Here is a 22,226-nt window from a genome sequence, read left to right as displayed (position 1 = left end):
CGTGCCTCAATGGCAATGTCTTTTCAGCACATCCATGCAATGCTTTTATTTCCTTTGTATTTGCCATGTTAGGTTTTACCATATTGTAGCAACTATTTGAAAAGACAGAAATATTTTGATTGGTTTAATTCCATGAAGTGTACAACTGTTTCTAGATGAGTCAAATAAATTGGAATACTCAGCATCTGTCTACACCATATCTGTCCATTACCAAAACAGGGCATGACTTCTTCCATAACTACTAAATCTTGTCTGACTATTCCTAGTAGAAAGTAGGCCCTGAGTAAGTGCTGTTAGTTTTTAATACTTTAACCTTTATGCTTCAGGTTACTGTTAACAATGTTAGATGAAGCAGAGATTTACTAATCTACTTTCCTATTGTGAAAGTGGCAAAATCACAATTTTGCCTTTTTTTTCATAGCACTCCACCACCAGCCCCTCAAACTAGGAGCTGTTCCTCTCTAAGCCTTCTGAACTAATTTTAAAACTAATGAGTGCTGCTGCACTAGCAGAGAACTCTTTCTAGAAGTGTTTTCTGCACATAAGTGACTGTAACTAAAGGGCTTTTTTTAATTATCTGAAGTTAAGTTTCATGTGCAGTATTGTCAGTTTGATATTGTAACTTGTGGGCATAGTATAATTAATCTCTACAAGTGAAAAATACCTTTTCTGGAGGCAAAAAGGTAGGCATTTAATAAATACTCACACTCTGTAAACCCCAAAGTACTATAATTTAGCAAGAATCTGCTCCTCCCACTTTGAACAGTTTTTTTGTTGTTTCTTTTATGGAGTGTTGACGTGTATGAATATTTTTAAAGTCTGCCAAAATTTATATCCAAAACTGTCTTGACAGTATATAGCAATGTATCTTTTCAAACTCTAAGTTTATTAATATAGCCTAGGCAATTAATTGTGCATGTGTTTAAACAACATATTAATTTAAATTGAAAGGATTCAAAATCTTCCCCCGCATCCCAGTCTTGTTTGTCTTTACTGTTCCTGCTGTATTCCTTGAAATTTTGTGCTTTGGTATGTGGTTTTAATTTTAGAAGTAAACCTGACATCTATCTCAACTAAATTAACTTGTGTAAAGAATAACATTAGCAAATATGTGGATGAATTGGTCAACACAGCATTTTTGAGAGGAGGTTATGTTGCACAACAAAGACAAATGTAGTGTCTTTTTAGATTTCCAAAAAACATTTTTCAGGCTTATTACTGGCCTCTCACTCTCAAATTACTCATCCCAATGCTCAAAAATCAAATGACCAGAGTGAAATTTGGCAGCTCAAATAAGTTACTTGGGGTAGCTTTGACAATGGCAAACTGCAAACAGTTTTACAAACCCAGAAGGATTTCCCAACAGGCGATAATTGCACTTAGAAATAGAAAATGTTCCTAATTTAAGCTGGCACTTAGTGAAATGGGAGATATAATTCTGAGTTAATACACACAACAGGCAGACTTCGTAGTAAGTAGTAAAGCTTGACAACTTTCCAGAACAATACGTGGAGGTCCATAAAAAGCGGCATAGATGGAATGAACAAGGATTTATTGTTCCTTGTGGGGAGTGATATCCTTTGTAAGGAAGGGGTGGAGATAGCAAATTACTAGGCAGCATGTTCAAACAAAGGAAGGTGGTTCATAACAAAGCATATAGCTGAGCTGCATGGTGCTAGAAGTGTGGTGGATGCCAAAGGCTTCCACAGGAAGCACAGAGATAAGCAATGAAGGAAAGGAATTATTTGAGCTTTATCAAATTCAAAGACACCAGAGTTGGCTCTAAAATGCACAGATGTATAAAATATTAGAGATTTAGAAGAGCATTCTAGAAATATTACTCTATTGTTTCATGTTACGCATACAAAAAGCTAGGTTTATTAAAAATTGAATGAATTTTCTTTCTCCACTCTTAACCAGGTGCTAATAGTCACTGAAATTAGAAGTGTTAATATTGCTGAGGGTTTGCCAGTACTTCAGTCGAGAGTTTCGTGTTTTGGCATAGCACACTTTAATAATTAATCACTTTTGACACTTTAAATTGCTAATGATATTGGATAGGAACCTTTTCAGTGAACTTTAAATAAAGGAAAACACTGTTCTAAAATATGAGTCAGCTTTTGAAGCAATGCTACAAAAAACCTACAGCTCAAATCACAATGTTGCTTTAGTGAAAACTATATGTATTCTCAAATGCCAAGCTTGGTGTGCAAGGGATGGGAGGAAATTGTAAACTCTCAAATGCACTGACAAGCATTGATTCTGAAGGATTCTATTCCGGACTCTTCTGGCCATATCTAAAAACCTGGGCTAGACAAGTGAGAACTTATTTTGGCACATGCTACAAAGGTTTTGGCCATAAGCCAGTTGTGATTCTTAAACCATATGGACATATAAGCTCAGTCACAGAGCTGTGCTAATAAGGTTGTCATTCACATCCAGAGCAGTTCTCCCTGCAGTGCCATCCTGGAAACTCATACAAAGTTATTCATCCTCTGACCACTCTTCTTATTCTGCTTTTGCAGCCCAGTCCTGAGATGCCACTCCATTCTCTGATGTAATCCCTTCTTTTTTTTACTTGTGTGCACGTACACTGGCACTGTTAGATATTAAAAAGCATGCAGTTTAAATGGGCTGACTGTGCATTACCCAGAGGAGATACACTGTACATGTGCTTTACATTGTACAGTTCTGAAATGCTGGGTAATAAGCCATTGTGGTTAATAGTCCACAAGTCTTGTTAGCAGTATGTTCTTTTTCTGTGTTCTTCCAGATCATTGCTCAAGATTTTAAGAGTTATACTGGAAAGTAAGTTCTGTAGGTGTTTCTTGATGGTCTACTGGAAATTTCATGTTGACTGATTTCATTTGCATTCTTTTCAGTTAAAAATAGTAGGCTATTATATGTGTTCTCTATTAATCTCTTGAAGTAAATGATGCTGTTAGTAAAGAGAAGAGATAAAAGTAAAGGGTTAGCAACAGAAGTAAAATGGAGCATATATGAGTACTTGGTCTGGAGGTTTTGATAGAGTTTAATAATTCTTTTTGGTAGGCATCTGGTTATCTCTTTTATCATCAAAATTACTCCCTATGAGCTTATGTTTTATGAGTTTCAAGTTCATTTTCTCTACCTTGAGTGTGTATATATATATATAATTTTTTTAATTATCTGCAAAATGTATTTGTATTTACCTGGGGTCTATGAATTTTATCTGGGTATTGTTTGTGGTATCTTCCTCCTGCCTAGGGCAACTAGGAAACTCTACCATGGTGACTGCAACTTTGCTGGTACTCTATAACACAGTGCTCACTCTTAGTAGGTGTATAGGAAAACAGTCCTCTTGTCCAAATATTCTGTTTCATGAGTGTGTACTGTAATTGCCTAGCAATAATCTTTGCTTCTTGTAGCCCATGACTGCTGTGTAATTCCTTGGGAATGTTGTGTAGGAATGAATAACAGTGATAACTGTATTTAATAATTTATGTGCTGTGCTTTGAGAAGCATAGCTTATATAGGCTTGTGAGATATTTGGTCTTATCCCATAATAAGAAACATTCATTTAATTTCTTTGCACTCCTTCCCTCACCTGCACCACTACTTTGTCTGACTGTTTATTAATGAACTGCTCAGCATCACGATTTCCATACTACTCTCAAGTTCAAGTTATCTTGTTGGCTGACTTAGCATAAACTGCAGTTGTTCACAAGTCATAATTCTGGCCGCTAAACTGACTTTCTCTGTTCTTTTGTCTTTTATCAAGAACTTGGAAGTACAGCTGTTTGACAAACTTGACTAATTGTCACATTAATTGTTTTATTCCATTTTCTGGAGCCTTCAGAATAATAGCAGAAGTTATTTCAAATAAAGAAAGATCTACTTGAGATTCTAGCATTTTTTTTTTTCTGTCTGTGTTCTAAGCAGGTCACATAGGCCAGATTCAGGAAAAAAAATCTTAAGTAGGTGACTCCAAGGGTGATTTCTCAATAAATTTTCTTCTTATTTTCTCCTCTTTTCCTTCTGACTTAGTAGTGGGTTGCAGCTCAAGTACTAATCCCTAAAATTGAAAGCTCAACTGTTTAGTGGTGGTGTTAGTTGTATTACAAGAGGATTATCACAAAGAGTGTCTTTGCATGGTGAGGCTATCACAATCCACTGAAGCAAATCAGGTTATAGATGGTTCTCCAGTAAGTAGAACTCAGCTGTAAAGGTTCACTAGGAACTGCTTTTGTTGTATGGAGTTACCAGACATCTCCAGAGCTTTTGCAGTAGCATTCTTGAGCAAATGTCCTCCAGCAGTTTTCCACTCACACTTTCTCATAAGCTCAAGAAAAATATAAGTTGCTTAGCCAAGTTTAAAGGAATACTTTTCCTTTTGTATTAGAGAAGGGCAGCCAAGTTCCAAATAAGCTCTTGGAGGATATTATGTTGTACTTACCAAAGTCTGCTGCAGTTTTATTGGTGGAATATCTGGGGGAAAATGTAGAGATTACTTCCTTCAGGGTAGGAAAGAGGCATTCAAAAAATGGGTGGTATAAGCAGCTGCTAAAATAGAGAAATTATCTGATTCTGTTAAATGGACCAAATAACTGTTGTAATAACCTCAAATATTGTTTTGTTTAAGATGGTGGAAACGGAAAATTATTTTCTGCCTGGAAGCTTAATTTAAGAAAGTGATGTTAGTCCTGCTATATAGAGCTCTCCAATCACCTCTATGTTTCATGTGGAAGCAGAAAACTCACGATGGCAGTGAACACAAGAATTGACTGATATAGTAGCTTGCTTTCTTAAATATGAAAAACTGAATTCTGATATTTGATAAGTTTATTTTTTCATCAGGTATTTCAGAGACAAGATTATAATCAAGTTCCTTAATTAGTTGTAACTACTATCTTGTTATTCTCCTGGTACAATCAATTCCAGAATGAGTAGTCAGCTATTCACCTGACTCATTAGCCCTGCTGTGGGAGACAGGGATTGGACCTAATGACTTTCTCTGTTGATTGCAACCTAAATTATTTTGTAATTATAAATGTTTACTTCTCTATCAGAGTCTTCTCTAAAATATAACAATGGTTTTCCATTCATTATGAAAACTGTGGGAGCCAAGTAAGGAAATATAAATTCTAGTAGAGTGGTCAAAAATGAATTTTTGTCATTATCCCATAAATAGGAATTGAAACTTCTCCTAGACAAAAATAGTATTTTGAAAAGGTCAAGGTAAATTTGAAGTAAGCACTGGAAAGTACTTTGAGTGACTGTGTTTTCTTGAACCACACCATCCACATTAACCTTTCAGTACAGGATGATGAACATTTAATCCATTCCAAAGCCAACATACTGATGATATTTCATCTGGCAGTGTTAGGTCAAGGCTAACTCTCACCCACCTCTGCAACAGAGGTAGAAGGGTGCTGCACTTGCAGACCACCAGTGCCTTACTCTGAAAACCAGTGCCTTGCTCTGAAAACCAGTGCCTTGCAGCACCTCCTGAGCTGACAAACCCATGTGTGCAAGTTTGCCTTTGCCTCCCCCAGTGATAACTTTTGCAGGTTATAGGGTGATGCACTATACCAGAAAAATTGTTGTCCACAGACTATGCTTCCTAAAAGGATTTCCTAACTGAAATGAGATCAGTACTCACCAGCTTCTCAAAGCTTTACGTATGTTCTTGAGTACAAAAATAAAAAAGCAACTGATGATTTTAATTCCAAACTGGAAGAAACAGGAATTTCTCAATTACCGAGATTTACTATGTTTTATGTCTTTTTATGGTGAACTGTTCTATCAGTGGTTTAAAATGCAAAATTATGGCTGAAAATACAGTGCATTAGAACAGCTCTTCAAAAGTTCATTAGGGGAAGAAATACTTAAATATTATGATGTTGTGTTGTGGCATGGGAATCAAAGTAAGGGCTGTGAATTACTAGTTACCACTTAAATGCTTATGCACCCAGTTTTTAATTGGATTAATTGAAATTGGATTTTGAAATTAGAATTAATTTAAATTAATTAAATCTAACTGGAATGTCTTCTGTTGGAAAGTAAATCAGTGGCTCTTCATGTATTTCAGGTAACATACAAGGAGCAACAATCGTGGATGCCCTTGATACACTGTACATCATGGAAATGAAAGAGGAGTTCAAGGAAGCCAAGGAGTGGGTTGAAAAAAACTTGGATTTCAATGTGGTAAGGAGCGTTGCTGATTAACATTTAATGCTCTGTTTAGTCTCCAGGGGCCAACTGAGGACTGGGTTCTAGTATTACAAGCATGATGCAAGGCTAAAGAATTTAGATCATTGATAGATAAAGCAAGGCAGGAAGCTGGAAGATAGGAAATGTACTGCTCTGCTTATATGCTCTTTTTCAGTCAGAGAGATTTAAGTAGATGGAAGGCAATGAAAGAGCTGTACTGAAGGAAGGAAAAAGGAAATAAAGTATTTGCCATTGTAAAGTGAAAAAACAGCCTTTTCAGCTTTTCTGGGTAGAAGAACTGGTAACCTTCAGGCATTAATTTTTTCATTATGTAAACCTTTTACATTTTCCATTTATGAAATCTTTCACAGATTTTACTTGTCTACAGGGAAAGGTATGTACCATACATATGACTTAGGTTCGTTTGTCTACTCCAGTAAAGTTGAGTATCATGAGTTAGGCTGAACTATTGGCACAACTGGACTGCTTTAGTCTTACAAAGCATCAGGTCTTCACAGCTCCACAAATCACTCTATTAAGTGGCAAATATGCAGCTGAGGGCAAAGTTCATTATTGAAGATTTTATTCTAGAAAGGCCTTGAACAAGCAGGAACCTCTTCAATTAAATTGAGAAGTCCTGGGTTTTTTGTTTTTTTTTCCTGGGCCAGGGGATTTATTTTTGGGTTCAGAGAGCTGATGAAGCACCTCTGATACACGCAGTAAAGTAAGCACAGTACTTAAAAGCTCTTGTAGTTGACATGCTTAATGTTAGAAACCTTTTTTGAAAACAAAGTACTCCTTCTAATAAGTTATGCAAAACCCAGGTTTAATTAGGGTCGCTTCCATGCTTGAGAATTAATTATCGTTTTAAGAAGGAGTTATTAAGAGTGGATATTACATAGTTTATAGAAGCAGTAATTTAGTATGCACTTATATTACCTTTTATAATGTAAATAGTGGATATTAAACAGTGCTCCTCTGTAGTGTCAGAAGCCTGAATGACATACTAACTTTATTTTGTGCATAAGAGTTTTTTTTTCCTAAAGGTATTTTTGTAATGCTAAATTCCTGTCTTATTAGCTTGGTATTATCAAGATGTTTAAAAAACAGGATAAGACAACAGAAAATAACAAACTCCACTTAAAAGGATGAGCTGAGTTCTACTTGGAGGAACACTGTAAAGCATTGTGATTTACATTATTAACATGAAAATCTTTGGTTTTACATAAATCTTGCTATATTTGGTACTGGAAACTTATAGATGGAATTGCCTGCATTTCCACTTTTTAATGCATCCATTCTTTATCTCAGTAATGCTTATAAACTAAGAAAATGTCAGAAATTTTGTATTCCATTAGTTGGTCAATGCAGGAGTCAAGCAGATTTACCATAGCAACTTCACAGATAACACTGACGTGCGTCACTAACAGTATATTGTTACTGATATTCCTGTAAATAGCAGTCTGGAGTTCAACACCTCACAAAATTATTTTTATAATACTTCATCATCATATGTAATTGAATTTTACATTGGCATCAGTAGCAAGTAGATGAACTTTCCCAAACTGGAAAAAGGAAATTAAAATAAATAACTGCAACACCAAATTTAATAACAGATATCCATTTGTTTAATGGCTGGATTGTTGGAAGCTACTCAGCTTGTACTTTTGTTTAGTTTTCCACTTTTAAGTATAGGTTTTAGATTCAAATACCATTTTGTATTTATATTTTTCAGTTTAAAGAACAGCAGTTCTCTTTTGTGTTTAAGCATTTATCCTGTATTGGACCTTACATGACATATTCTGCAAAAATGTTGTGTACACCATTACTTGCTTCAGTTTTAGAAACCTTTGTCCCATGAAAGGGATTTGTTTGGAATAACTGACACACTGACATATCCTTAAGAGTTACTACTTCTGAATAATATAAACCTGTGTTTGGTGTTTCTGATCATTTTCTGGGCAGCAGCTACTTAATCAACATATTTGGCCTTTATTTGCATAAATAGGATGAGTTTTTCTCCTCATTTATTCTTAGAACCATGTCTTTCAAATCTTTAATTTTCTTTAAGATGTTCCTTACAAAAATTGCTGCGACTGTATTCTGTAGCAGATTTTTTGCTCCTTTATGTTCTGTGTCAATGCAGCTGGACATAGGAAATTTTTACAAACTCTAGAAAATACTCATCAAACTATTTGGCCAGCACTCACACCACTCTCAACACCTGATCATAAAAGTTTCCTATTGTCACTTTGTAAAGTAGGCACTGATTTATCCACATGAAAGGATTTATGGAATAAAGATGACTTAATGGGAAATGACAACATCGCTTTATGTGTTAGATTTCAATCTTGCAGTTCAGTGAATTAGATGTCAGGGTTGTTCTTCTTTACCCTTCCAAAGATAGGTTTTGATTTTGAAGGAAAATTCTAGTTAAGTCAGCAGCACCTTTCTTGGCAAACTTGTGCATTTTAGAAAGCTTGTCAGTGGATATGTTTAGAAGCTTTCCCTTTTGGAATATAAAAGAGGCTATTTTCACTACAGCTGTAGCTGGTAGCCCTGTGATTTTATAACTGAGATATCCACGTTGCAATGCTTGGAGCTTTTTTATGTCACAACTGCTGACATTTTTTTTACACTTGAAACCTTGCTGAAGTTTCAGCTAAACTGAGCCATTCCTTCGGGAATTAAGTAGCATTTTCTGATTCCGTCAATATTATAAGAGATGTAGACATCCTTGTACTTTTGGAAAGAGATGACATTTGAAGTGGCTAAATCCATGGTCTTTGCTTTGAGTAGCACCATGGATATGTGCTCTGTACTCTGTTAAAGCACTTATCTCTCTGGGGGATTCAACTTTGCTCTTCTAATTAGTACAGCCAAGGCTTTGTTCTGACATCCCCACACAGGCTGTTGCCCACACACCCCTTCACAGTGCACAGCCCAAGGCTGCAACAACTGGGTTGGGCTGGGTGTATCAGCAGGTTACAAGGGAGGAAAAGGCAACCAGTTTATGGGATCTTTAGGGAGCTTGGTTGTTTCCTAGCTAAAACTATGCACTGCTGCCTGCTCCTCTGCTCTTATTTTTTCTTATTTGTTTCTGAAGTTGCACACAGAGCTTTCTGAAAGAGTTTCTATACCACTACCCCACTTCTACTTCCCACTGGGGAGGAAAAAGCTATCGGTCTCTGCAGTCCAAGAGCCAGATAACGCTGAATATATGCTTGGGAAGAGACAGAGAGGAAAAGGGATCTTAATGAGGCAAATGAAGGCGTCAGGTGTTGGGGAGTAGTGGTGCAGGAGCTGAGCCACATGGCACAGCAGTGAAGGGTTTAGGATTTGTTAAGTATTGGAATTGATGGTGTCCTTGCATCTACAGCCAAACACACCTCCCCCAGGATCTTTAGGATGAATGTCTAAGTGATCCATCCCCCTCTTCTTCAGCCCTGCTAAACTACTTCTGTGCAAAAGGGCAGTCTTGCACTGCCTCTGCAGTCTGTGCTGCCTACTGGGAGCAGTCCTTGGTCTACGGGGCATCCTAAAGCATGTCTGGACATTGACTGGAACAACAGGGGCCCACACCAAGACCAGAAGATGCTAGCAATCAAACTGTGCTTGGGACAGGGCTTGAATTCATACCCTGATCGGCTGTCTTGATGGAAGTGTAGCCAGAGAGGATCAGAATGGGAACAAGGTATTGAGCAGAAAGCTATGCACTTTTTTGGATAAGAGGGAAACTGGGAAAGAATGAAGGGTATTTCATTATTTGCTCTCAAAGAGAGGTACTAATGAATTGAAGAACTGCATAAAGAGAAGGGAATGAGTAAGAAGGTGAGGGTACCCTCAGTCTTGTGTCCTACCAATGCTCTCAAGCAAAGCTGTTCAGAGGTTGGTCAGTCACTGTAGCTGATTTTATATGCCATTTTTGAAGCTTGAAGGCTAACTTACCCCTTCTGATTTTCATCTTTGTGCTTAGCTCAGCAAATCTGAGTATCTTTTAATGAGGTTTTTGTCAGCAGCTTCATGCAACCTAGAAGTTTTGTAAGTGATGTGTCTATTATTTGGGAACTAGAAAAGCACTGGTAGAAGTAGGGAAACTTGAAGTTATGGAGTTTTTTTTCTGCTATCGTGTATACACCAGTGTACCCCATTTCCAAGATATCAGACCAGCAAATATTATTTACATCTGTAATAAATAAGTCTTCCAGCATTTTTCATTGACTCAGCTGTATGTGTGATGTGGCAATCAGTAACAGGACAGACTTCGGTTTGCTTGTTTCAAACTTCAGAATTTACAAATCTAAATCCTACTATTCTCAGACTGTAAGTATTATGACTTGTAATTGTACTTAACAGTCCACCACCTAATGTTCTGACTTTGAGCATTATAGTTTTTTGGCTCTTTATTCTTCAAGTGAGAAAATCAGAAAGTTTCCTAATACAACAATTTGGAACAGCTTTCCCATGAAAAAAGAAATAAAAATAAAAAGCCGTGTGGGAGGTGTGAGTAAATGTATAATGGGTCAGAGTGAAATCTGAAGAAAGTCAGCAGTTGAAAATGGTTCTTTAGTTTGTGGGACTATTTGATTACTAGTTTGCCACATAACTTATTAGTACACTGTAAATGCCAGACTTCAAAGTGACTAGATTTTGTTTTGATTATGTGTAAGAACGTATTTTGATGGGCTAAAAGGAGATTCTGCAAATTCATTACTAAATGCAGTTCTTTTGCTGTTAGAGTTCATTAATGCCCCCAGTAGCATTTTATTTTTGTTCCTGTTTAAGATCTTGCAGTTTGCCATGCAGGGACTTCAGCAAGGTTAAATAACATGTTATGCAATAACCAGGCTTTGACACTTCTGATAAAAAGGTTGCTAAGATTGTTTCCCATGTCTTTGGGAACTGAATATTTTAGCAAGCTGCCAGTAACTTTCATTTGTAGAATATGAATGAAACTTTTTTCCCCACAATTGGAAGTAATTAAAATCTTGTTTAATTACAGTAGTTGAAAGTGAGCTGTTGTAGTATTATCCATGACTATCGTACTTCCTGGGCTGCTTGAAAATGGTAGGATTTGTTGCTGTTCCCAACCTTTGTGCTTCAGCAGGGGAATATTATTATTTAATAGTAATAATAATTACAAGTTAAACTCATTGAACTGATTAAACTTGGAAATGTGGGCCCTTTGTGTCCACTTTTTTAGTCTAGAATTATATACATTATTCAGCATTGTTCAGCACAGGGTCCCTGGTGTTCTCTTGCACAGCTTGTTAAACTGCAGGATATGGGCTGCTTGCCATGGTGTCTGTGCGTGGGGGGAGTTGCTATATTCCTTGTACTCAGGAGCAATAGGTGGAAATGCAGATGAGGTGACTGAAGTTCTATATATTCTTGATACAAGAACAGGAGAATCAAAGGAAAGTAAGTTTTGCCAGGAATCATTGCAATAGAATAGAAACAAATAGATTTAAACAAATTATATGTTAGGATTTGTGGTGTTATTTTTTGTTATCTTTATAAAAACTAAGAGAGTAAGCTCTTTTTCAAATATAAATTAAGGTGACTTGATTATTGGGAATACATTCATCTGTGTAAAGAGCACACAGTATTCTCTCCAGTTGAATTTTGAATGGCAGAACATGCAACCAGTGCTTCTGATGAGTGCCAGGTGGAACCTAACACTGGATAAATAAAACAGTGTTGTGTTTCAAATGTTGTGTTTGTAAGGGAGGGTGACTTCCCATGAGAAAATACAGATGGAAATTGTTTCGGCCTTGGTCTGTGAATTGTGGAGAGGAAGATTATCAGGAGCGAGATGCATTAATGAAATTATCCAAAAGGATATGAATACTAATTTTTGGGAAGCTGGAGGAGTTCAATAGGCAAAGGCCTTCAGGGGAGCCCAGCTGACAGTAGTTTTTTTGTCTGAACAATGTTTTCAGTATTAAATTCAATATAACAGCTGTTTAAAGCCTCAGTAGTTTACCAGTTGTAGTCTTAAGCCCCTGGTTTATGGAAGGGTGAAGGAAGTTGAGTGGTGAGATGCAGCTGAAATCAAATTGTCCCTGTCATAGATTTGCAAATAAAATAGAAATGCAGAGTAACACAGGCTAATTAATAGAATTCTTGGCACTTTATTCTGACTGCACCCTACCAATTTGGTTATATTTGTTGTTTTCTGAGCATGGGTCTTGCTAAGGCATTGCCACTCTCCCTTTCTTTAAAAAGAGTTAGTATAATAGGTTTTCTAGTTATATCTGTAACTTTATCCAGTACCTTGAATGTTTCTGAGCTGTGGGTTTTCTTCTACTTAAAAAGCAATTTTAACATTGCTTTGGTATTATGTGTCTAGCCAGCAATGTAAAAGATGCTGTATGTCCTTGTCAAAATAATTTCATCTTGTACAGTCTTGTATAGTACTTGGACTATTCCATTTATTATTCAAATAGTGAATGATAAATTACTGAATAAACATAAGACAGAAGACCCAATTACTCGCATTCAGCAATTAACATAAAAGCCTTGGAATTAAAACAAAAACACATAATTCCCAATAGGCATAGTATGTGTGTATATATATATATAAAAACATCTTCAGACTTTTGGAATCCTTTCTAAAAGGGAGGCCTGCAAATATCAGATCAAACTGACGTTTAGATGTTAGTGCAGATGTGTACTAACAAAGGTGTTTCAGATATTCTCATACATTGCACAGTCTATGTGGGGTACTAATGTAAAGACCATAAAATTGGAAATTGTATTTATCCAGATTTTCAGAGCTGTCTTTTACACTGTTCCTTAAAAAGGGAACATTGTAGTCATCTTGAAATATACATTTGAAATATACAAGTCACTTTGCCTTACTGAATTCCATTAGATATATTGGAATTAATTGAACCACTTCTCAGACTCGCTATATAAGTGATACAATGACTGTTTGAGGGAGAAGGCTAAATTTAAAATAAAAAGTAATTCTCACCTCTACAGATGGTGAAGCAGTAAGAAGTTAAGATGAAAGTTTTTCTGAGATATTTTGGTACTGTTAAATGGATCATAAGGTATTTATGCACAGCTTGATCTGAGAGCAAAATAAAAGACAGTTTTGCTTAACTAGGATTTGAGTAGAAATATACAGACTTATTTGTACAAACTGTACGTGGATGATTAAAAGAGGATAATGATCAGGGTGTGGCACCTTCAATGTGTCATACAAAAATTTTAAAATTCAAACCAGAAAGCTGGAGTAGCAGAAATCCTCTACTTTTCGGACAAGCTCATTTTTCTTAACAGACTATTTCTTCAAACAAACTTTCCACGCAGAGATGTTTCTTTGACATGAAATTATAAAACTTTGTTTTGCCAGTTTCTGTTATTTGTGTGCTGAGAATAATACTAACCTGGTACAGTGAGTTTAAGAGTAACTGTATCTGGCATACAGCTTTCAAATCTATCATTAATGAAATGTCTGTCTCAGTGTTTGTCTGTTTCAGTGGCTTGCACAGAGCTTTTAGTAAGAGGCAAGTATTTCAAACGAAGGTTCAGTGGTTCAAGTGACCTATTGGGAATCTGATACCATTATAATAATGGTTGCCTTCAAGAAATGTCCTGAAAGATCACCCCCTCAACACATGTTCAATATTACAGTGCAAGTAATCTTTGTGGCTCAAGAGTAAAACCTTTATTCACATTATTTCCAAGTAGTCTTCTTGTCTGTAGCTGATTTCCAGAAGCAGATGTCAGTGCACACATACTGAGCCTTCCTTAAAGGGCCTTTGCACTCCTTGAAAGATAGCAATGGTTTTGTGAGTTAAGTGGTCATATTTAAATCCAGAAAGTCAAAATGTAAAGTTCTGGAGACAAAATATTCAGGTCATACAGCACTCAATTTACTTCAAGCAATTGAAAATCAAAAAGTAATTTAATTCAGTTCTCAAAGGAAACACAAGTGTCTGGGATATCTGATTAACTCATTTCCTCATCTGACACCTACCTCTTTACAGCTTCCACCTTCCCACATCATAAAAAAGGTACTTGATATGTGCTAAGGCTCAGGATTGAAATGGAAAGAACCTGAACTTATGAAAAAGGTTCACATAGCATATTCTCATACTATTCATAGGAGTTTCAGCTAGCTCAGTCTCTAGGGAAGAGAAGCCACCCCTTTCACTCATTTAATCATCCTTTCTCCAATCAGATCAGGTCAGATCAGGCTTTCTTTAGTCAAATCAGATCTCTACTAGCTGTCCTATGTGTTGGATTTTAAGGTAGACTTCTGTATTAAATGTACACGTACTGTAGCTCCTAACACAGGTGGCCTGCTTAGCAAGCAAACAGGTGCATCATCTAGATAGTTCAGATTTCTAAAGGATTTAAATGTTTTTATATCCCCCTCCCCAGGTTTAACATGGATCATGGCATAATAAAAAAGCCTGCACAGGAATGTTAAAGTTAAGTTGAATACCTGTTTCCATTTACCTTATTGCTGCATTTAGTGAGACAATGGCTGAACACTTGGAAAGAGAAATTACAGATTTTGAAAAAAAAGACATTTTGGAAACAAATATTAAGCTGCACAACTTAAACTTTGTCTTTTCTCTTATAAAGAATAAGAGAGGACCAGTGGGGAAGAGCAGTGACAGAGGAGAAACTGCAGCTTTCTAGAATACTCAAAATAAACTTGAAAGAGTGTTATGTTCTAAACACTGCAAGACAGCAAGATAATTTTGAAGTCTTAACCCCATGATGCCAGTCTGAGTTTTCAAGAGTCAGATGTGTGTGATAGCTTTACTTTGTCAGCCCCTTTGAATTGTGCTCACATGTTTTAAAAAAATTTACAGGGACACACATATATCCTATATTAATTATAAATTAGTAAATTTAGCTAAATTGCAAACTGCAATGGCACTGAAGTGCAGAATACATTTTAGAGGAGAAAAGTTAAATTCCTGAATGTAAACCAACCAGCCTTGTAGCAAGTCTGAGAGTGTGTTTTGAAGGCTATACCTTTAAAATTCACAAAAAAACTGCAATGTGTCTAGATGCCTTTTTTTAATCAGAACACCTTGCAAAATGAAAAGCATGAAGTAATATTTCTAATAAGTAGCCTAGTGCTGGTTGGTTTGTTTTTTCTGTAAAGCCAGTTTACTACAATTCAAAATACATAGAAAACAGGGAGCAATTTTTTCCTCCTATGTAAACTGACATCTGAATGTTTAAACTGGAAAAGCATGAAACCCAGCCGAATGAAAAAAGCCTGCAAGCCTTTCAGAAGAAAATCCATCAGTTCCACTATGCATTGATTTATATTAAATATAACTATAGTGTACAGCAAATAGAAAATGGAAAAGTGACTCAGTAGAAGCAAGAGCAACCCAGAACATGTGAAAGCCAAATGCCTTTTTTATATGCCCAAGATTTTGGGATACTATTTCCTTTTCCACTGGACCTTTTTCTGCAGAAATACAGAAATATAAAAAGTAGTTTCACATAAGAAAGCAAAAATTAAGAAACTTCACTAGACCAACTCTTTAATTGAATGCCTTGAGTGATTTAAATGTTGGGGAAAGGTTGGAATTGCCTTAATAAAGAACAGAAGCATGTGAGACTCAGATCCATCATTTATGCTTGAATTTCAAAAGGCAGGGAAGAATGTGCTTTGGGTTTTGAGATAGATACTGGCTGGACCTAGTCTTTATCATTGATAAAGTATTTATCCATGCCAGCTTGGAAAGGGCTGTCACTGTACCAGGGAAAGATAATCTTCTTCCTTGTGAATGCACTTCTTTGTGAATAATGATTACAATTTTTTCATGAACATGTAATTAACTCATTCTAATGTTACTTTGTTTTTTGCAGTAAGTTACATTTAGACTGAAGTAGGAAAACACTTGATAGGACATTTTGATCAATACTGGTCTGTCTGAGATGGTGTGAGGGGAGGTAGTGTGGGACATGTGATCCAAGAACACTTTTTGGGCAAATGCTGAATCATCTGCAAGGAATGATAAGTACTTAGATATGTGGATTTAGAGATCACCGTATAGCCCAACAGAAGAGATGAAAAGTTGAGCAGGATGAGAATAATAGAGAGGATATTTTGTCAAACTGAGGAAAAGAAAGAAATTATTTAAAGTCTTGGCCTTCCTACATCTTCTGCATTTTGCTATTTACAGTTGTTGTGCCTTAAAACCTGTATGTATGTATATGTGTAAATATATAAACAAACATTTGTAGAAATAAATTTATGTTTATTTTAACAGAATGCTGAAATTTCCGTATTTGAAGTGAACATTCGTTTCGTTGGTGGACTACTTTCAGCTTACTATCTTTCAGGAGAAGAGGTAAGATAGATTTTATTTATCTAAATAAAATAATTTCATTTATCCATTGTTTAAAACTTTGAAAGGGGCTTGTACAGTGGAGGCCAGTCCAATGGGTCTTCTTGCTTCTATTACTGCTGCTTTCTGTAAGTCCTAAAGCTATTACTTCCTTTAAGTGTTAAATGATATTTGGGGTTTTTTCCTTAGTGGGAATGACATCCAGTACATCTTACTGGGCTTCATGCTAGACTGTGTAATTATGGAGTTCCTACTCTATGGTAGTGGTAGATTTGGTGAATCAGCTTCCTGCTTCGCAAATGAGTTTCAAGTGTACCCTTGAACTCATTTAAACTCTTACTTTCAGTTTGCCTACCTGAATCTGAGGCTTCAACTCATGTGGGAAAAATATATTAAGAAAGAAAAGGCAACTGTAAACCTATACATGTGAATGTCATTAATCTCTATTACCTGTCATGGTTTCTGAAGAGAATGAAGATGCAATTTCATCTTAGAGCTTTGTCTAAATGCAATTGCTTGTTTAATTTTTTAAAAGGTATTACTCTGTGTAATAACTTTTTTGGAGAAGACCAAAAGAGTCATAGGTGCCATTTTAAGTGACGAATTGTGATATTTTCTAGTCTTAGCTTGGCAGTTGAGAAATCTTACTAATTTAAATTCTTGTTTCTGTCTCTGGATTATAGTAGTATTTTGTTGCAGGATTACACAAGTTAATACTGTTTAACTATAAATTGAATTTATTTTTCCTTAAATCCAAAGCAATTACTGGTGGGCACTTCACAAACCCAAGGAAGTTAATTTTTTTCATGAGTAAATTTCCCAAATACTAGGTAGGGCTCTGTTTTGAAGCTGTCATGTTAAATTACTTAAATTCTGTGGCTGTGAGTGATTATTTTTTATTAAAATTTATCATTATGTTAAAGCTATTTTAGCACCTATAGTACTATTGGGTCATGTACCCAGCAAAGAAGTTGTAAGTAGACAGTGCTCCTCTGACATTTTTATGTCTTAACTAGACTTACCTGCTTATTTCACATGGACCTGTTCTGAATGTAGATGGTGTGGAAAAGGCATTCATATCTTAAAATATACAGGTTTTATTATTTGAATTTTATAGTAATTTGGGGGGGGGGGGGAAGAAATGCAGTTGGACACTTAACAGTAATGAAAAAAACTGAGAGGTGTTTGGGAGCTGGCTTCTGGATCTTTGCTAAATATTGTTTAACTAGTGTTTCTTCTTTTTTCACTGGAGCTCTACTTGGGAAACAGGTGTAGACTTTTCTAGCATTACCATAACACTTTAATTAACCAGTTCTGACAGAAGCAGAGGATATTTTTTGGCAGACAAGCTGGTAGATGAATGCTCATGGGCCTTTATATCAAGTGGCAGTTTGTCTGCCAAGAAATGCCTTAATCATTTGTCATCAGTGCTGGTGATTTTGTACGTATGCTGATGGTTTATGTCCTATGTCTGTTAATGTGCAGTCTCACTTTCAATCAGCATATATAGTTTCTCCTAAATAACATCTCAAGCATTTGTTCATCCTCAGAGAGGCAGTTTTATTGCCTCTACCTCTTCAGCTAGATTGAGCACTCCTGTTTCAGTAAAACTCTTGCACAAATGAAATGCAGAGACATCTGAAGCAAAAGAAAGTGTTTCACGCAACAGATAATTAAGTGGAACTCTTTGCAGTGGAATATCGGTGATAATGAATGCTAGTGCCCATTCTAAAATTGATGGACTCAGTAATGAAAGTAAAATGGGCTCTTACATATGGAGAAGAGGTGTATTATTAAGGAGGGTGCCAAGCTCTTGCAGGACAGGAAGGGCATCGTCCGCACTTGCCACTGGTTCTCCCACTCTCTGTTAAACATCTGCTGTCCAAGACAGAATGATGTCCCTAAACAGTTGTTCTGGTGGCTTAGAGTGTGCAATTCAGCATGCTCTGCCTCCATCAGATTTGGGGAAACTTCACGATTTGTCTCCTAAATCCCAAGATGCTGTGGCAATAGCCAACATCTGCCAATGGAAAGAAGCGGATGCAACAGGGTGAGGTTCTCCTGTATTATGTGGGTCCCTTCTTCCCTGCTGCTGATGAGAGATGTGGAAAGACCTGAGGGCCCCAGAGGTTGGCTGCCACCATAGAAAGTATATCTTTAATAATCTGTTAGTCCATTACATTACTGGGTATTCCTAAAATGGTGGCACAATCTGTATGTACAGTGTTCAAAAAAAGTAAACTTCTTTGGCTAGAAGCTCAATTAATTCTTTATCAGATTAACTATTAAAAAATCTTATATTCACTGTGCTCACTTACCAGGATTCTAATTAAAGAAAGCTATGTTTTGGTAGAAGGAGTGATGGAAATAATTATTGTTTGTGCTTCTGAATTACATTTCCATGGGTAATGATCCAAAGTTGCAACACATTGTATGTTCCATAATCATTTGTAAGTCTAACTAATCACGATTAAAGAATATGCTATCATACTGAGTAGTTCCTAAAACATCCTGCTCACATAATAGTTCATTTAGATAAAGTCACCAATGTGAATCAGTCTGAAAATGAACAAATTGAATACTTTATCCCTTGATAACTGTATGTGCCGCTCTCTTGCAAATAGAGCCATGAGACGCTTTCTGTTAAACTTCCTACAATTTCTACCTTACTAGAATTAATATGAAATAACTAAAAGTGCTAAAGCATCATATGCTTTTTTTTTTTTTTTTTCCCCATGGTGGTAACTGTCTAAACCCAAGCCAGAAAGAGTTTTAGTCAAATATCAATTTCATTTGTAAAATAGCTACAAATATGAGAAAACTTGATTTTAAGATGAGTAACTGTTTAAGTGCTGCTCCTTTTTTTGTTGGTTGTTTTTTGGTTTCTTTTGGGTTTTTAAGTTCCTAAGAATAATATTCCATGTGAATGCTTTTCTTGGTATTTTTTCAATAAGTCACTGGCTGTAAAGGATTTTTAAAAATAAGCCTGGCTCCTTAAAAGCACTCCTAGTATTGAATTTTTATTCTTTTTTTTTTGTATGAAAGTATCTTTAGGAAACTGTAATATGATAGATTTTTCCCATAGGACTGGGACAGATTTTTTTTCAAAATTTCTTGATCATTTTTTTAAAATAAACCTTGATTAATTACTAGACATGTCTTAGAATCTTAGAAGATTCCTTGTTTGAGTAATTTTTTGGTTTGAAATGAAAAATAAAATGTAAGGGACAAATTTGTTTTACAACTGCTTTCTGTACTTACTAGTCTGATGTTAAATTCTGGTATACCAAGGGTCAGGAGTATTGCATGCAGCAAGGTCCTCTGTTCTGCAGACCCAGATATTTACAATTCCAAATGTAGTTGTATAAAGAGATAATTTTTTAACTTTTGGAGGAGGACAACACTGAACCCTCTAACAGCAACTAAGATCTTTCTTGAAATTCATGGAGATTACAAACATTACTTTTCAGCACTGTAATTTTCACTGCTGGGAATAGCTGTCATGCTGGTGCTGAAAGTCATGGTAAGTGTATGGGCCTCCCTGCTCTGAGTCCAGTCAGGTTTGTATGTTCTCTAGGTCTTCTGATTTACTCAAAACTCCTTCTTAAAGGCACTACTCAAGCTAAGTAATAAGGGCACTGTTTTACTTGAAGACTGGTTCCACAGTCAGGGAATACATTGCATAGGCAGAAATAGAAGGGGCTTTTAATTTGCTGACTGTGTGAGTAGCAAAAAAAGCAAATCCAAGACACTGTGAAGTGAATAAGGAACACATGAGTTTCAGATTCAACTGGTAATTTCCCAGATTTCTTTGAAGCTTTTCTATTTTCTGAGTAGGAAAAGTAACTTTTTTTTCCCCCCAGAGTTAAAATATTTTAGATGCAGCAGCTGTTCTTCATGCATAATATGCTCATATTGCAATTCTTCTCCATGGCATGAAGCAAAAATGTAATAGATTTGTACTTATTTTACTGTGGTAGGATAACCTGTTTGAAGGAACACTAATTTATTCTGAACAGGGGGAAGAAATAACAAAAACAAACCAAAACAAACAAACAACTCCAAAAACACCAAAACAAACAAACACAAACAAACAAAACCCCAAAAAACCCCACCGAAACCCAAGCTGTTCTTCATGATGGTGTTTGACTTAGAGTTTCATCTGTTACTCTCTACCAGCTGTTAATCAAAGGTTAAAAAAAAATAATTGGGGAAACATGACATATTTAATTAGTTTATATCTGCAGTTGGAGTTACAGTGCCACAGTTCAACCTCACTTGATGATCTTGGCTTCCTGTCTGACTTCAGACAGACCAATCGTTGCTCTCTGTAAACCACCATCCCTCAGTGATTATAGAGGTATCTTACTAATGAGGAGCAGGTATGAAATAATGATGCAGATGCTATTGATCTAGAACTGCCTTTGCCAGATTGATCACAGAAAATTGCTGACTTCATATAGTCCTGTGACATTCTGCAGAATTTAGCTGTAGCTATTCTGTCTCTCCCTCTCTTGTAGAGGTGTCCCTTCAGAGAGAATATTTAAATTCCATGTATACAAAAAAAAAATAAAAATCATCATTCAGCAGTCTTGAATGGTAGGAGAATTAAGTTTATGTCACCTATACAAAGGTCTTGGCCTTTTCTGGAAATTTTGATTAAGTTCCAGTGTGTGTGCCTTAGGGATCTTAACTCACCAAGTGTGAGCACTGACCGCATGTTTTATCTCCTGCTTCCTCTCACTTAACTTGACATTAGTTAACAAGAGGACTTTTCCTTTTATGTCTTGGAAGCTTGATTTCTAATGCTGTTTGAAACTCCAGGCATACTGTATCAGCTTGATCACTTCTCTGTGAATGCCACTTAACTCCTTCTTAATCATCTTCACAGACTGGCAGTAAAACTCCCTGTGTGGTACAGACTAGACGACTTCTATTGCCTGTGGTTTTCTACAGCCCTGTTTTTTGATTTGGGTCCTGTTTCCCACCTACCATCCATCTGCTGCTACTTTAAAGCAATACATCAGTGTTTCAGTGGTGTCATGTTTTAGTTCCTGGAGAGCTCTGAAATGATCTTTTTACTCTCTTTCATTTTTATAGATTTATGATTTTTAACTTGTTATTTCATTGAATCCTGGAGCCATTCAACTTGGAAGTGACCTCAGGAGATATTCTAGTCCAGCCTCAATATTGCAGCAGTCCTTTAGGCTTGTTCTTGTCCAAGAACCTTCCTGCATGGGAACATGCCCAGGCTCCTCGAGACCAAACACAGGGGCAAGTTTATTTTATTGGCAATGGCTTTGGTTCATGCGCTACGCTCTTTTAAACAGGCATCTCCTGTTGCTTCTCCTGGCTCTCTAGCAGGCCTCATGTTTCTCTTTTTTTTTTAACTTTAGGCACTTGTTCCTCAAAAATTACATTTAGCCTGACCTAAGAGTTTTCATTTAACTTGTCAAACATTATAAGTTTTTGTATTCCTTACTTAGACTCAGTATAATTTTACTTTTAAATACCTTCTTTACAGTCATACCAAAAGAAAGTAAAAGTCATCTGAACCTTTTGATTTGAGAAATTTTGGACTTTGAACCTCACCTTTTATTCTCCAAATCATCTCCAAGCAATTTAACCATGCGGCTGTTCCTTTCTAAGTTCATTTCAGCTGGTCATCTTGATTCTCTTTCCAAACTTAAACATTAC

General features: G+C 36.2%; 1 protein-coding gene across 1 annotated transcript in view; it reads left to right on the top strand.

Moving 5' to 3' along the window:
• MAN1A1 (mannosidase alpha class 1A member 1) overlaps window positions 1-22,226 on the top strand; it is a 141,013-nt gene that overhangs the window by 40,479 nt on the left and 78,308 nt on the right. Inside the window, exons 3-4 of the mRNA XM_058834785.1 lie at window positions 6,071-6,186; window positions 16,452-16,532. Of these exons, the coding sequence (XP_058690768.1) occupies window positions 6,071-6,186; window positions 16,452-16,532 (197 nt within the window). The remainder of the gene's footprint in view (window positions 1-6,070; window positions 6,187-16,451; window positions 16,533-22,226) is intronic.

This window comes from Poecile atricapillus, chromosome 3 (assembly GCF_030490865.1).
Source record: "Poecile atricapillus isolate bPoeAtr1 chromosome 3, bPoeAtr1.hap1, whole genome shotgun sequence".
In the NCBI taxonomy this organism is placed as follows: domain Eukaryota; kingdom Metazoa; phylum Chordata; class Aves; order Passeriformes; family Paridae; genus Poecile; species Poecile atricapillus.
The sequence above is the reverse complement of the archived record's forward strand: the minus strand, read 5'-3'. Positions and strand labels throughout refer to the sequence as shown.